General features: G+C 41.1%; 1 protein-coding gene across 9 annotated transcripts in view; it reads left to right on the top strand.

Moving 5' to 3' along the window:
- SAMD11 (sterile alpha motif domain containing 11) overlaps nucleotides 1-15,942 on the top strand; it is a 265,271-nt gene that overhangs the window by 131,919 nt on the left and 117,410 nt on the right. For all 9 annotated transcript variants that reach the window (XR_012236373.1, XM_073603041.1, XM_073603038.1 and 6 more), the window contains one exon: nucleotides 12,684-12,734. Coding sequence is in view for 8 of the 9 variants with exons in the window: in XM_073603041.1 (XP_073459142.1) it covers nucleotides 12,684-12,734 (51 nt within the window). In the remaining variant the exon portion in view is untranslated. The remainder of the gene's footprint in view (nucleotides 1-12,683; nucleotides 12,735-15,942) is intronic.

Below are 15,942 nucleotides of genomic sequence, written 5' to 3' on the forward strand. Positions count from 1 at the left end.
CGCTGCAAATGCGAACCGAATCGCATATATATTTTATTTATATATATATATATATATATATATATATATATATATATATATATATATATATATATATTCTGTATGTATGTATATGCGTTTGTATTGTAAAACTCAACTCTGTAGTTTGTGTAGAAGGATTCTGTACAAAGGTGTTATGGTATAACTCCACTGGTGTGAACTGAATATCTAAGATTTATTACTTTGACCATTTCCTCTGCAAACCTTTGGAGAATGTGCAGGTAAAAAAACAAAATTTGAACAAACATGGAGATTGTTTGCCTGTGCGTGTTCCCATTGTTTTGCTTCTAGAACACGAAATATCCAAGCTACTAATGCCTCGTACACACGAGCGGACTTTTTGACGGACTAGGTCCGACAGTCTTTCCGACGGACTTTGCAGCGTAGATCTGCCGGACTTTCAAACCAACGGACTTGGACACACAATCACACCAAAGTCCGCCGGATTCGTACGTGATGACGTACGACCGGACTAAAATAAGCAATTGATAGCCAGTAGCCAATAGCTGCCCTAGCGTCAGTTTTAGTCCGTCGGACTAGCATACAGACGTGGATTTTTCAACCGGCCTTGATTCTGTCGGAAAGATTTGAAACATCTTTTATTTCTAGGTCCGTCAGACTTTTGGGAAAATAAAGTCAGCTGGAGCCCACACACAATCGAATTGTCCGACGGAGACGGACCAAGTCTGCCGGAAAGTCCGCTCGTGTCTACGCGGCATTACCCATATTGGTCCTAGAGCATGTATGAGTTTGGAAGGACATTTGATTGTAAACTGTTTATAGGCAAGTTCTGGTGTGAATGTTTTTGTGTACTGTGTAAAGTGTCGGTCATTTAGTAAACTGCCAGTGCTGAGCAGCGATAACTGTGCTAATCTCATACAGTCCACTTAATTTAACTTAAAGCGGGATTCCGGCCAGCTAAAAAATAGTCAGCAGCTACAAACACTGTAGCTGCTGACTTTAAATAAGTAGACTTACCTGTCCTGGGTGTCTGCGATGTCAGCCGCCCGAGGCCGACCGGTCCCTGGCTCTCGGGTCCCGACACCGCCATCCTAGGTAACGGAAACAGGCAGTGGAGCCTTGCGGCTTCACTGCCAGTTTCCTACTGCGCACGCGCGAGCGATCTGTGAATGGCCCCGTGGTGTTCTGGGAAAACACACAGTTCCCAGAAGACAACGGGGACGCTCACGGAGGAGAACACACCGCGGAATAGGACGAGGCAGATTAGGAAGACTGCCTAGCAACAAGGGTTTAGGTAAGTATAACATTTTTTTTTTTTTCCAAATGTTTTTTTTTTTTAATTTTTTTAGGATTTTTGGTGGAATTTTTTTCCAGGGTGGCCCTCCACTTTAAGCAATCTCAGGCAACAAGTGAAAGCATTCAGTGAGGTACTAATGCTATTGAGTAAACAAAGTAACAGTGCTTAAATCAGAAAAGTCACTCCATTTACCTTAATCTGTGTTCTGTGTAATCCCTTGCAGAATAAGCACACAGACCTTATACATGATCAGTGTGAGGACAGTAGGAGTCTATTGTCTAAACTTTTTTTTTTAATGTACTTTCCTTCCTTCCTTTTTCCTCCCTATCGAACAGATTCAAACCTCCAAGACATGTTTGAATCTGATTAGTGGCTGTGGCAAATATTTTAGGATGGCCTAGATTCGAACCATGTATGGGCAGGCTGAATGTACCAAAGTTAATCAATTAATCCACTTGGGTACAACCAGCCTGCCGAATTTTACATATGATTATCACTAGCGGCTGGTATAGCCACTAGCAATAATCACTGTCTTCACTTGTGATTGCAGGAAAGAAATTTGCTCTGTGTATGGCCTGCTTTAATACTTTTGTTTGCATAAGGCAGCATAGATGGAGCTCCAGCAGGTGTGTTCCAGGATCACCAGATTACACACAACAGTGTGGTAGACTGGTGCATTAAAGAAATGTCTGGATGAACAAGTGAACTAATCAACAGGTGGACTCTAAACCCTATATGCATTGCAAGGTTTCATTTTAAATTGACTGTAGTACATCTTTAATCTACATTTCAGTGTCGATTTTTCTAGGGTATCCTGGTCAGAATTGCAACCTTTCTTTACTCTATGCACTACAACCTCTCTATCTAAGATCTGTGCATGTCTGCTGCTGACTGCTCCTTTTGACTTCAGTGTTGGGTGGGAGTGTGAGTGTTGTGTGGGTAAAACTTATTTATGAGTGACCAGAGGAGTGTATATCTGGACCACAAAGAGAACATTGCAAGTTTGGCACCAGATTTTCCAAGTAGCCACATTCTTCTGCCATCCCTATGATGTAGGATGTAAGACACTTTATTTTTATTGATATTTATTTATGCAGTGTGACTGATATACAATGGGGATGGAAAGTATTCAGACCCCTTTACATTTTTCACTCTGTTATATTGCAGCCATTTGCTAAAATCATTTAAATTATTTTTTTTTCCTCATTAATGTACACACAGCACCTCATATTGACAGAAAAACACAGAATTGTTGTCATTTTTGCAGATTTATTAAAAAAGAAAAACTGAAATATCACATGGTCCTAAGTATTCAGACCCTTTGCTCAGTATTTATTTTTGTGCCCCCTCCTACGCGAACCTGTACCTGGGGGAGTGGGAGCAAAAACTGTTTTTCAGTGATGATATGCAGACTTTGGTGGAACACATACCAAACGTTACATTGACAACGTGTTCCTTATTTGGACAGGTAGCAGAGAGGATCTTTCCCGTTTCTTTGATGGCCTCAAATCCTAATCCTTACAATCTGACCTTCACCATGGAAGCCAATTAGTCTACTTTAACTTTCTTGGACATAACAATTTTTGTCAACCCTGACAGAACTATAGGGACAACTCTCTTTCGGAAGCCCTCAGCCGGAAATTCTCTCCTGCATGCCACCAGCTCACATCCACTTTCCTTGATAAACAATGTCCCGTATGGGCAATACTTGAGGCTAAGAAGAAATTGTAGTGAAAATGCCCACTTTGAATCTGAGGCCAAAGCATTAAGGGAGCGTCTCAGAATGCGTGGCTATAGTAACAAATGCCTTAAAAGAGCCTACCTCAGTGCCAAAAAACAGGACCGTATCCATCTTATCCATGGCCGAGCTACCCCAAAATTAGATCCTGGTTTAAGACTAATTACTACTTTCTCTGGACAACACCAGCAGATACGGGATCCCTTACAGAAACATTGGTATTTACTGATGGGAGATCCTAATGTATCCAAACACTTAAAAGATCATCCGGAAATTACATACAGATGTTCCCGCTCAATTAGGGACCATATTTTCATAGTCATCATGCCCCCTGGTCCAAAAACAATACCAAAACTAAGGGGACTAGACCTTGCCATAAGTGTGACTTCTGCAGATATATTTATGCATCATGCAATATCGTTCTCCCCAACGGACAACTCTACAATCCAAACTTCCTAGCCACCTGCCAATCCATCGGCGTGGTCTACCTAATGATATGCGAGTGCAATGCCTTTTATGTGGGGAAAACTAAACGTCCCTTTTTTCATCGAATTAGAGACCACGTCTCTCTTGTTACGAAGAAAAAGATGGAAACCCCCATTAGCCGGCACTTAGGTCTTTGTCACCAATTTGATGATAAAAAAATGCATTTTTTTGCCCTTGAATACGCCCCCCAAATGAAAGAGGTGGAGATTACGATAGGGTTTTATTGCAGCGTGAGACCAAGTGGATTTTCACTTTAAACGCTCTCAAATATCCTGGGTTAAATAATGTTCTAAGCTATAAACCATTCCTCTAATTATCAATTTGATCAATTTTTTGCCTGTGTTTTTTTTTTTTTCCCACACCACCACTTATCTTACACCTGAGTATGTTATAATTAAAATAATTACAATTAGTATTTGACATTGATATTTGATATATTTTTTATTTGATACTTTTTTCAAAAACATTTTTCTCTGTTTTTGTGCCTTTTTGCTTTTCCAGCCCATCCCCCAGTGCTTATGGCATGTACGGACACCTGGGGCACCCAGCAGTATGGTTTCCAATCAATATTCCGACTGCTCTGTTGCCCCCCTTATGAGGACCGGTGTCAGCTTGCGCTCCCCAGCTCTTTAAATATTGTTTTTGTCCCATTTTCCCTTGGGGAATTAGCTAGGCATCTTTGCCTTCCTTGTTTCCTTTTCGAGGGCTCCCGTTGTGCCTAACTCTGGGCACCGGACTTTCTAAAATTGCTGCGAGGCAGCGAACGCATTGGCGTCGCTGCCACTCTGGAGTCTGGATGCCCGCGCATGCGCTGTCTTCTCATTGACGGTCCGCAGCGTGGCGGCGAGTCAGACGCCGTCACGCTGGAGAGGCTTATAAAGCGGTGACATCCCCGCCACCCTCTGTCATTCCCCTCCGATGCTTTGCAGGCAGACAACGCTGTAGCTTTCTGGCTGAACTAATTTCTCCATTCTTCCTTACAATTCTGGCGATCTCTGCAAGTAAGTTCCTTATCCCATGACAACTAGGGTTTTGCTATTATATATTCTCTACAGACTTGTTAGATTATAATTCTTCTGTGCACAATTCCAAGTTTTTAATATACATCAACAGCTATTTTTAGCTTTTCCGATACGGGTAAGGTGGATTTATGATGTGGTGTTTTATTTTTTTTTTTTTTTCTGTTTCAATATAAATTATTATTATTATTATTTTTCTTTTTTGTAATCCTGTTGTTATATTATTATAATATTAAGCAACAATATTTACCCTTATATTGATTTATTGATTTATATCTGAAAATGCTTTGCTTTTGCTGTACCCATTGTATATAATGATTACAACACATTTCTAGACATGAGTTTTTATGTCTTATTATTTTTTACTTTATAGTTGATCAAACGCCACACTGTATCTCCTGAAGAAGCTTAAGAAAGCGAAACATGTTGAGAAAGTGGTATCAACCTTTGTATCAATTAGTTATCTAATTTGCTTTGTAAACATTTATTAGTGTTTTGTCATGTCTGTTCCCTTTTAAGATTGTTCAATAAAAGTTTTTTTTATCCTATTATTCCTCATTTTGCTTATCAAGCACCGTTAAAGTCCCGGGGCCGTATGTATGGCCTCAATGTCCCTTTTTTCTTAAACTTACATATTGGGATGTGGTACTCTTGTTTTGATTCCTCCCCTCTACCTTTATAATATTAGTAGAAGCACCCTTTTTATCTAATACAGCCATGAGTCTTTTTGGGAAAGATGCAACAAGTTTTTCACACCTGGATTTGGGGATCCTCTGCCATTCCTCCTTGCAGATCCTCTCCAGTTCTGTCAGGTTGGATGGTAAACGTTGGTGGACAGCCATTTTTAGGTCTCTCCAGAGATGCTCAATTGGGTTTAAGTCAGGGCTCTGGCTGGGCAATTCAAGAACAGTCATGGAGTTGTTGTGAAGCCACTCCTTCATTATTTTAGCTGTGTGCTTAGGGTCATTGTCTTCTTGGAAGGTAACCCTTCGGCCCAGTCTGAGGTCCTGAGCACTCTGGAGAAGGTTTTCGTCCAGGATATCCCTGTACTTGGCCGCATTCATCTTTCCCTCGATTGCAACCAGTCGTCCTGTCCCTGCAGCTGAAAAAACACCCCCACAGCATGATGCTGCCACCAGGGCTGCAGTGATCTCCTGACTGCATCTCTGGAGCTCAGCCACAGTAATCTTTGGGTTCTTCTTTACCTCTCTCACCAAGGCTCTTCTCCCCCGATAGCTCAGTTTGGCCGGACGGCCAGCTCTAGGAAGGGTTCTGGTTGTCCCAAACGTCTTTCATTTAAGGATTATGGAGGCCACTTTTCTCTTAGAACCTTAAGTGCAACAGAATTTTTTTTGTAACCTTGGCCAGATCTGTGCCTTGCCACAATTTTGTCTCTGAGCTCTTCAGGCAGTTCCTTTGACCTCATGATTCTCATTTTGCTCTGACATGCACTGTGAGCTGTAAGGTCTTATATAGACAGGTGTATGGCTTTCCTAATTAAGTCCAATCAGTATAATCAAACACAGCTGGACTCAAATGAAGGTGTAGAACCATCTCAAGGATGATCAGAAGAAATGGACAGCACCTTAATTAAATATATTAGTGTCACACCAAAGGGTCTGAATACTTAGGACAATGTGATATTTCAGTTTTTCTTTTTTAATAAATCTACACAAATGTCAACAATTCTGTGTTTTTATTGTCAATATGGGGTGCTGTGTGTACATTAATGAGGAAAAAAATGAACTGAAATTATTTTAGCAAATGGCTGCAATATAACAAATAGTGAAAAATTTAATGGGGTCTGAATACTTTCCGTCCCCACTGTATATACTTTAATGTATACACCCTTTTAATATAGAAAGTAGAGCATTGTATGTTTTTATTGTAGCCTGAATCTATGTAACATGGTACATCGGGGCTCAAAATTTCAAGTCCTGAGCTACTAGCCAGGCTCTAAAGGGGTTGTAAACCCTCATGTTTTTTCACCTTAGTGCAGTGGTTCTCAACTCCAGTCCTCAGGACCCACTAACAGGCCAGAATTTAAGTATTACCTTGGGGGAGATGCAGACTAGAATACTGCAATCACTGAGCAGCAATTGATATCACCTGTGATGTATTTCAGTTATCTTGCAAACCTGGCCTGTTGGTGGGTCCCGAGTACAGGAGTTGAGAACCACTGCCTTAGTGCATCCTAATGATATTATGCATTAAAGTGAAAAAACTTCTGTCACTGACCAGCCCCCTCGTTTTACTCACCTGAGGCCCATAATTCCCACGCCGGAGACAAACTCACCTTCTCTGCCCGTTGTCTCGACTCTTGATTGGATAGATTGATAGCAGCGCAGCTATTGGTTCCCACTGCTGCCAATTAAATCCAATGACTCAGGGCCGAGTCTGGCATTTGTGTCTAGGGACGCAAATGCTGGACTCAGGAGAGCGCTTCTCCTAGGTGGTTTTCTGATGCGGGGACCCCAGAAGACAAGGATCGGGGCCACTCTGTGCAAAACGAACTGCACAGTGGAGGTAAGTATGATATGGTTGTTGTTTAAAAAAAAAAAAAGGGTTTAGTAACCCATTAAGGGTTACTTGCCACCAGTTGCCCCACCCAATCAGTGCCCAGCAATGCAGCCTCACCTGTGCCCAGCAATGCAGCCTCACCTGTGCCCATTCATGCAGCCTCACCTGTGCCCATTCATGCAGCCTCACCTGTGCCCATTCATGCAGCCTCACCTGTGCCCATTCATGCAGCCTCACCTGTGCCCATTCATGCAGCCTCACCTGTGCCCATTCATGCAGCCTCACCTGTGCCCATTAATGCAGACTCACCTGTGCCCATTAATGCAGACTCACCTGTGCCCATTAATGCAGACTCACCTGTGCCCATTAATGCAGACTCACCTGTGCCCATTAATGCAGACTCACCTGTGCCCATTAATGCAGACTCACCTGTGCCCATTAATGCAGACTCACCTGTGCCCATTAATGCAGACTCACCTGTGCCCATTAATGCAGACTCACCTGTGCCCATCAATGCAGCATGACCTGTGCCCTTCAATGCAGCCTCACCTGTGCCCGTCAATTCAGCGTGACCTGTGCCCACCAATGCAGGCTCACTTGTGCCCATCACTGCAGCGTGACCTGTGCTCATCATTGCAGCGTGACCAGTACCCACCAATGCAGCCTCACTTGTGCCCATCATTGCAGCATGACCAGTGCCTCCCAATGCAGCCTCTCCTGTGCCCTTTATTACAGCCTTGCCTGTGCCCATCATTGCAGCCTCGCCTGTGTCCATCATTGCAGCGTGACCTGTGCACATCATTGCAGCCTCGCCTGTGCCCATCATTGCAGCCTCGCCTGTGCCCATCATTGCAGCCTCACCTGTGCCCATCATTGCAGCGTGACCAGTGCCTATCAGTGCAGTGTGATCTGTGCCCATCAATGTAGTGTGACCTGTGCCCAAAATTTTAGCCTCGCCTGTGCCCATCATTGCAGCGTGACCAATGCAGAGGAAGAGAGAGGGCGGCCGGATCACAGAGCGGGGATGGCCCGCCATAACAGCTTACATTAGAATTGCCGTCCGCTCACGGTCCCACTCAGCTCCGCCTCCTGACCTGGCGCCTGTGACAGACAGAACGCCGGTCCAATTCTGGGATGTGTTCTGTCTGTCACAGGTGCCGGGTCAGGAGGCAGGGCTGTGTGTGACCATGAGCAATTCAAATGCAGGCTGTTACAGTGGGCAATCCCCGCTCTGTGATCTGGCCAGCTCGCCTCTTCATCCACTCTTTTCCCCCGGGGGGGGGGATAGCTGGGAGAATAACTCCCATTCAACCTCGCCTGCCGGTGGTGCTCGCGCCCCCCCCCCCCCCCACTCACAGGCAGCTCACGCTCGCCAGAAACCATTTTCCACTCGCAAAATGTGAGTAGGCGAGTGGAAAATTTGAGGGCTGACCGTTACATGTTACTTGTTTACACATAAACTACACTGATTCAATAACTGGAAACTTTCCAGAATGTCTCCTACCCAAGCAAGGAGTTAATCTTTAGGTTAATCTATTGACTGGCCTTGGCACTTGGATCACAATTTAGTTTTTCTAGACAAGATCAATGCGAAATTCTTTAAAGTAAGACATGTCCATGGATTTACAATTAGAAGTGTATATTTTCCCCCAATAACTTTTGTTCTATAAAAGGATCAGTGTTATTTTCACATGCAGTGTTGCTATGTTCTCCTGAAAATGATTACTATTATTATTATACAAGATTTATATGGTGCCAACAGTTTGCATGAATGTTTACATGTATTAAAATTTATTATGAAGCATAAAATATATTATTTATGTATTAATCCAGTAATCCTTACCAACCAACCAATTAGAATTAATTTTTCTGAATGTAGATCAGTGAAAGATAAATTCTAACTGGAAAATATGGGTTATTGCAGATTTTGCTGAACTGCCTGTTCACACCAATACAGTTTTTATACATTCTACATGGGCTAGAAAAACTTTTTTTGTGGGTTAGAAAAGTTGACTTGGGGATTGTACTAGCCAATGTGATTAGTAGACTTGAGGAAAAAAGCGAGAAACAAATATTGGGACTTTCTAGGTGCCAACCACTTTGAGGGAAAAGAACTTTAAACAAGTCTTATAAAAACAGTAATTTATTGTATCAACGTTAAAATGTACCTTAAGGTACAATATATAAAAATAAAGTATGTTCCCAGGAGCATAATACCCTGCGTATAACCTCACAGCATCCCATTTAGATCAATAGCTTTTTCTAGTATAACAAATATTATAACTCCATTTCTGAGTCCTGACAATGTCTTCTGAGGTACAAGTGGGTTATTGATGGATGTGAGGTTGTATCTCGACATGTTTTGCAAAGAGGAGCTACATCAGGAGTACAGGGAACTATTAGTGGGTAACATAAAACAATAAAATTACAAAGAGAAAATGTAAACACACAATCCCAAAAACCTATAATGAAATCTATTGCATTCTGGATGTGAATGGGGCCCCCCCAGAATTGGAAAAAGCACACAAAGCCCTAAAACCCAACACCCGTTCTGCATGTAATAAATATAGAAACAGATAGAAGCATATAAATATAATAGGGCCATACTCCTCACCAATATAGGATGGACAGAGAAAGAAGGGGGAAATAAACCTACCAACAGAGTGAACTTCCCAATTGCTTGGTAAATAAAATAGTATTCAAGATGGGGATTAGAAGGGTCTGAAAGAAGCATAAAGTAATTATCCTTGGTATACTATCAATAAAAATAATAAATCTTCCCATATCAGCACACTTCAAAAAAGGACCATCCCACCAAGCCACATGAGCTTCCCCAACATGTATGTCCATTCAAACTTGGGGTGCAGAGAGGGAACCCTTTATGTCTCATTCTTTAAATATGGCCACAGAGCGTTGACTACTCCCCACTGCTTGCTGCATACAGGGGCCTGGTGGATGTGCCACAGACCGTGTGCAAACCATGCGCAGTGGTGGTGGGGAGAGCACTGCACACTCCACCCTGCATTCCTGCATACCAGGATCCACCCAACCCCGAATGTCATGAGATACAGTGGGCACACATATACACGCCTGCCCTCTAGCAATTTTTACTGTGTTCTCCCGACGGGGACGGCTCCACAGGAGGAATTGACTGTGTTGATGGGGATATTGAGGGATTTTCTTTTCTGCATCTGTGGTTGCAGGAAAGAAAATTAGATCTTCTATGGCCTTCCTTAAGGATTGTCTAGGTTTGCCAACAAGGTATACTATGGATTGGAGATCTGGGATGGGCACTTGCAGAATGTAAAATAGTGTTAGTCGAAGATGGCGTCTGAAATTAATCTGAAACCAAGTGTCTATATCCTCTTGAGCTACAATCTGTATATCCAAAAAAATAACTCTCTTCTGGTCACAATCCATTGTAAATTTAAGGTTGTAATCGTTATGGCCAATCTATGACATAAAGGCATCAAGCTCTGAATATGACCCTGTCAAAATCATAAAAACATCATCGATGTACCTGTGCTATGATAAAATATGGCACAGGTACATTGAAGAATCCTGTTAAAAAAAAAAAAAACTGTCTTGCCCACCCTCCCAGGTAAAGGGTGGCATATGATGGTGCACAACATGTTCTCATTGCCACCCCCTGCACCTGGAGGAAGTGTGAGCCGACAAAAATAAAAACATCTCTGAACAAAATGTATTTCAAAAGTTCCAGAACAAACTGATTGAATGGCCAGGCTGATTGTTCTTTTTCCTTAAGAAATTCTTCCACCACCGTGCGTTCGCGGTGGTGTGGAATTGAACTTTAAAAAGCGCCTTAATATCAATTGTGACCAACCATGAAGTGTCACGGATCTTACTATTCTCTATGACTTTCAAATTGACCCTAGTGTCCTGCACATAAGATGGAGAAGATCTACCGAACGGGCATAAATAGTCATCAGTAATTTTGCTAGCATCCATTCATAGATGCAGCCAATACCTGAAACAATAGGGCGCCCCAGTGGATCCTTAATATTGTTATGTACATTAGGAAGGGCATAACATGTTGGTATAACTGGAAAATCTCATGTTTTGTGCAGTTCTTTTTCATAAAGAGTTTCAGCCATCTGGCACTTCCAAAAATGTTTTAAGAGACAGATTTGGGCTTTTTGCATGGTGTTGAAAGATTCCAGTGTTTTTGTAACACAAGGGTAAATGTCTGGGCAGCCAGTGCAGTAGATGTTTTATTTATTATTTTGGTATCTACTTATTTTTGAAGATCAGTAGCAATAGAAGACATATACTTGTCCATGCTTTCATGGAGGAAGTGTTACATTGGGTTGGTCGTGGTAGAGTGGTAAGTCCTTCAGGTGGTGGCATTTGATGAATAGGAACCTATTTTTTTTTTTAGCTTTCTTTGTCAGTGCTACCTCTGTAAACTGTTTTCTTGACCCTTTGTTAAACATCCTGGTATATAAATGTATGATTTAGTAGTGCATTTAATGCAAAGCTTTTTTGATTCTCCGGCTCAACAGGAGAATGCTACAAAGTTGGATGCTTATAAATGTTTAAAATGTCTTTGTATGCTGCAGCATTACCAGTTCAATTTACTGGAAACACATAAACTTAGGCTCTTGGATGGGTGTCCATATACTTCTGGGTATATACTGTAGGTAGGTGTGATGAGCACATCACAAACCTTTAGTGATTTATAGTTTATTTAAAGATGGTTGCTTTTGCTTAAGGCATATCTATGGAAAAAAAAGTGAAATCATATATTCATTTCAAATTGTGTTTCAAATCATTATAGCCTACTCCTATTAATCTGAATTATCTTGAAGTCTGTAAGCTTACTTTGTGAAGATCACCACACATTTACTTTCTTCAGTGCTATGACATGTATCCACTATGCCCTGTGAGTAGGTACTGCTGTGTAAAACATTTCACAGAGAGTGCCTTCTGAACTACAAAGAGGCTGAGAGGAGGAATTTCAGGAGGTGGAGTCAGTACAGGAATCACTGCTTGCAGGCAGCGTGATACTGTGGGATAAGTAGTCCTTAGAAATTTAAACAGCAGGGGAGATGCTGCAAAGCATGCAGGGAATCCAGGAAGCTGTAGAAATGGATGTTCAGCAGATAGGCAGCATCAGCACCCACAACATAAAAGGAGATTTTTCAAGTAAGCTTATATTTAATTGTCAAAAATACCTATGGTATGTATTATTATTACAATACTGATATAAAATGAAAGTGTATGCTATGACCATAGAACTCCTTTACATTTGGATGCTGTGATTTTCTAACAGCTTCTACTTCAGACTTGCCTGTTTCATGGTAGTTGGATTATCTAAAAAATACCTTGGTGCTAGCATTCTGACATGTATCTTTTCTAAATTTTCATGTGTCTCTATGTTTGGGGAAAAACAGCAATAAGTATGTAAGCCTTATGAAATGCATCAGCAATAAGAAAGAATATTCCGATCTCTGACCCTGTGTATAAGCCTTCTGTGGGTCTGGGAAAGAGCTGTGGGGGCAGATTTTGATAGAACTTGCTGCCTCAGCCAGTGTTATTCTAGGCTCAGTGAGTTATGTGTTTTGGGCTGTGTGAATTGATTGCTCTGTTTATTTATCAACAGGATACGGGCGCACTGGGATCTAAACATCTCCTTTCAAGACACCTCTTGCAGGTATAAGGCTTGTTTTCTTCTTTCTGTGTAAGCTCATTCACATCTTGTCACCCATGTCATTTTTTGTGCTCAAACATCACTCTATTGTTCAATTATATGAGGTTGTGGGGGGGGGGGCAAAATATGAGGTTGGGGGGGGGGGGGGGCAAAAAGTTTTTAATGTCACCATGAACTAGTTAAACTGTTGACCTCACCACGGATGATGTCTTAAATCCGTTTGCTATGCAGCCATAATAAAAACTTCTTTGTATAAAAAGGCCTTTATCTCTTTCACCTGGGATGTTGTCCATGTCCTGAAGTTTGCCTGATGTGGTTTTGAACATAAGAGCAAAATACATGAATAGGACCATTTTAGTTTAGTACTAGTAAAGGGGGGCTGTGGGACTGAAGACTGGATGTGATAACCAGCTTCCGCTCCCACGCCCTCCATGACCTGCTGATTGACGTTACCAATGGGACTCTATCGATAATAGTAGTTATTCTCTGTAACTTTGTGTTAAACCTTTAATAAAATGTTTATGCAAAAAAAAAAAAAAAAAAAAAAAAAACCTGAATAGAGTGAGCAGGAAAATCCGGGTAAAGCATGGGGAATATTTTCCAAATAAGTGTAAAATGTAGCAGTCACATTTACAGCCACCTTTCCCTTTAGTTTTCGTTTTGATGTACAGTATAGGTGAGGCCACTGTGTTGACTTTGACAAGCACGAAAGGCCCTTGTGAAAACAAAATTTTTGAGAACCATTAAAGGGCTCCATATGAGCGACTTATGGAGCCAACGGAGCTTCCAGCTCTAGTTGGGGATATCGCTGTTGGAGTCCCTCTGAGAAATAAGAAGCCAGTGGTTGATTTTTCTCTGTTGCAGTCACCACAGCTGATTTATCAGTTTGTGAATGATAGGCCCTTTAAGTTTCTGACAGAACACCATATGAGTTGCTCTGGGACATGATAAAACCAAGGCAGGGAACACAGTGGAGCATAAATAAATCTGCATAAATTAAAACTTTAGGAATATTAGAGTATTTAGTAGAACCTACAGGTGGCATAATGTTTTATTCTAACTGTTCTATGTGGATTTGAAGCTATAAAGCAAATACATTGTGGTCTTGGTCTGCAGCTACACTATGTCTTTTGTAGTCTGGAGTAAATTCTTTGTGTAGGGAATACATTTAAGTATTCTGGTTTAGTTAGGCGGCATTCCTTGTTACAGAGCCAGCAGTCTTTGCTGCTGTGTGCAGAACTGATGGATTCTCAGGGTTACTTATCGCTGCCGTTCCAGAAGTCTGCATTATACGAGAGGCGCCTGACGCCGAGGCCAATTTCACACCATTCTAATCTGTCCACCTCTTGTGTGAATCAGCAGGGGCACAGCGGCCTTTTTATGTTTAAGAGGGCGTCTCGTGAATTACATTCTGAGAACTGAGAGCTTCAATATCTTAGCGACTTTGGCTTCTAATATTTCAAGTCAGGTCCTTAAAGGGACGCTCTCTTCAGAAATTAACTTCTCCTTCATATATTAACTGAAGGATCATTATCTTTAAAAGCATGGCTCTGCATTTTGCTCATACAATACAACCCATACAGTCCATTTGTGCTATGCAGGTTACCAAAAAATATATCATCATACAATACAAATATTTTAATATAAAAATGTGCATGTTGTTCAGTATACAATATGTTAAATTCAATAGAGGTGGTACTCTGTATTCTTCCTGTTAAATTTGGTTGTGCTACTTCATATCTACAACTCAGTCTGTTTAAACAAAACCTGACAAAAATAGAGTGTTGCCACTGTTAAATTGTTTAAGTAGGCTGTCATTCTGATCTCTCATGAGTTTGTGAGCCAATAACCAGAATCATGTGCACATCAGAAATCCCAACACTTCATTGATGTATGGTTTTCTGGTTTAGCAACTCACAAAAAAAACAAAACACAAAAAAACAAGGATAATGGTAACAGTCCCACAATTCAATAACAAGTCAGCAATGGTAACTTTCATACCATAAAAAAGTTATTTAAGAATTTAAATTGAAAGAGTTTTGCAGCTGGATAAAGCTGCAAGGAGGATTGAAGTGGAGGCACCCTGGAGATCCTTGCACATAGTGGAGAGCCCTGAAACTTAGTGTTCCTAGATAATGCATTTAACAACCTCCAATTTAGAAGCTTTGCTTTGACCTGTCTCTGCTTACTTCCTGGACCTCCAAATTGTTCTATGAAACCACCCATCACAATTTTGAGCCAATAGTGAATTAGGGAGATGGAAGGGCGCATGCCTTCCTCCTAATACTCAAAATGAATTGTTATCTGTGTTTATTGTGTTTCAGTACAACTAACGTGATCCTTCCTGAGTTATCGAGCTCAGTTTGGTGGTACTTTTCATTTCCTGTATAATGGGGAGGTGTTAAGACTTTTTATGATAAAGAAATATGGGAGTGACAAAACATGACATTTAGGTAATTTTTGCATTTAACTAACTTCCATTAAAGCGGAACTTCACCCTAAAGGAGCATCGGCTCCCATTTCCAGTCAAATCATCAAGATGATTCCACTGGACATTTGACCAACCCTGCACTTAACCTTCTGGAACACATCATAGGTCTCAAAAGGCTGCTGGACCATTCACAAAGCACAGCGTGACTCGAGCATGCACAGTGGGAAGCTGGCCTGTGAAGTCACAAGGAATCATAGCCTGCCTTCCACAGTAAACATGCCGGGGACCAGAAGAGCCAACCTGGGTGAGGACGACGCTGGGATCTCTGAACAGGTGAGTGTCCTTTATATTGAAAGTCAGGAGCTACAGTATTTGTAGCTGCTAAATTTTAGTTTTTTTTTTTTTCCCTTTCAAACAGGGTGAAATAGGTAATATACAGTAGGTTTTTCAAAGCTAAAACATGCTGTTTTATTATTTAACCAGGCAGTGCAGAGAGTAGCGATGATGTGTACAATGGGGGGAACAGAACAGAACAGAGCAAGGAGCTTATAGTTCTATATATAAAGTGTATATGTGATGTATGTGTGTATATGTGTGTGTGTATGTGTGTGTGTGTGTGTGTGTGTGTATATATATATATATATATATATATATATATATATATATATATATATATATATATATATATATATATATATATATATATATATATATATATATATATATATATATATATATATATATATATATATATAATATATATACATATACACACACAGA

This window comes from Aquarana catesbeiana, linkage group LG10 (assembly GCF_042186555.1).
Source record: "Aquarana catesbeiana isolate 2022-GZ linkage group LG10, ASM4218655v1, whole genome shotgun sequence".
Classification (NCBI taxonomy): domain Eukaryota; kingdom Metazoa; phylum Chordata; class Amphibia; order Anura; family Ranidae; genus Aquarana; species Aquarana catesbeiana.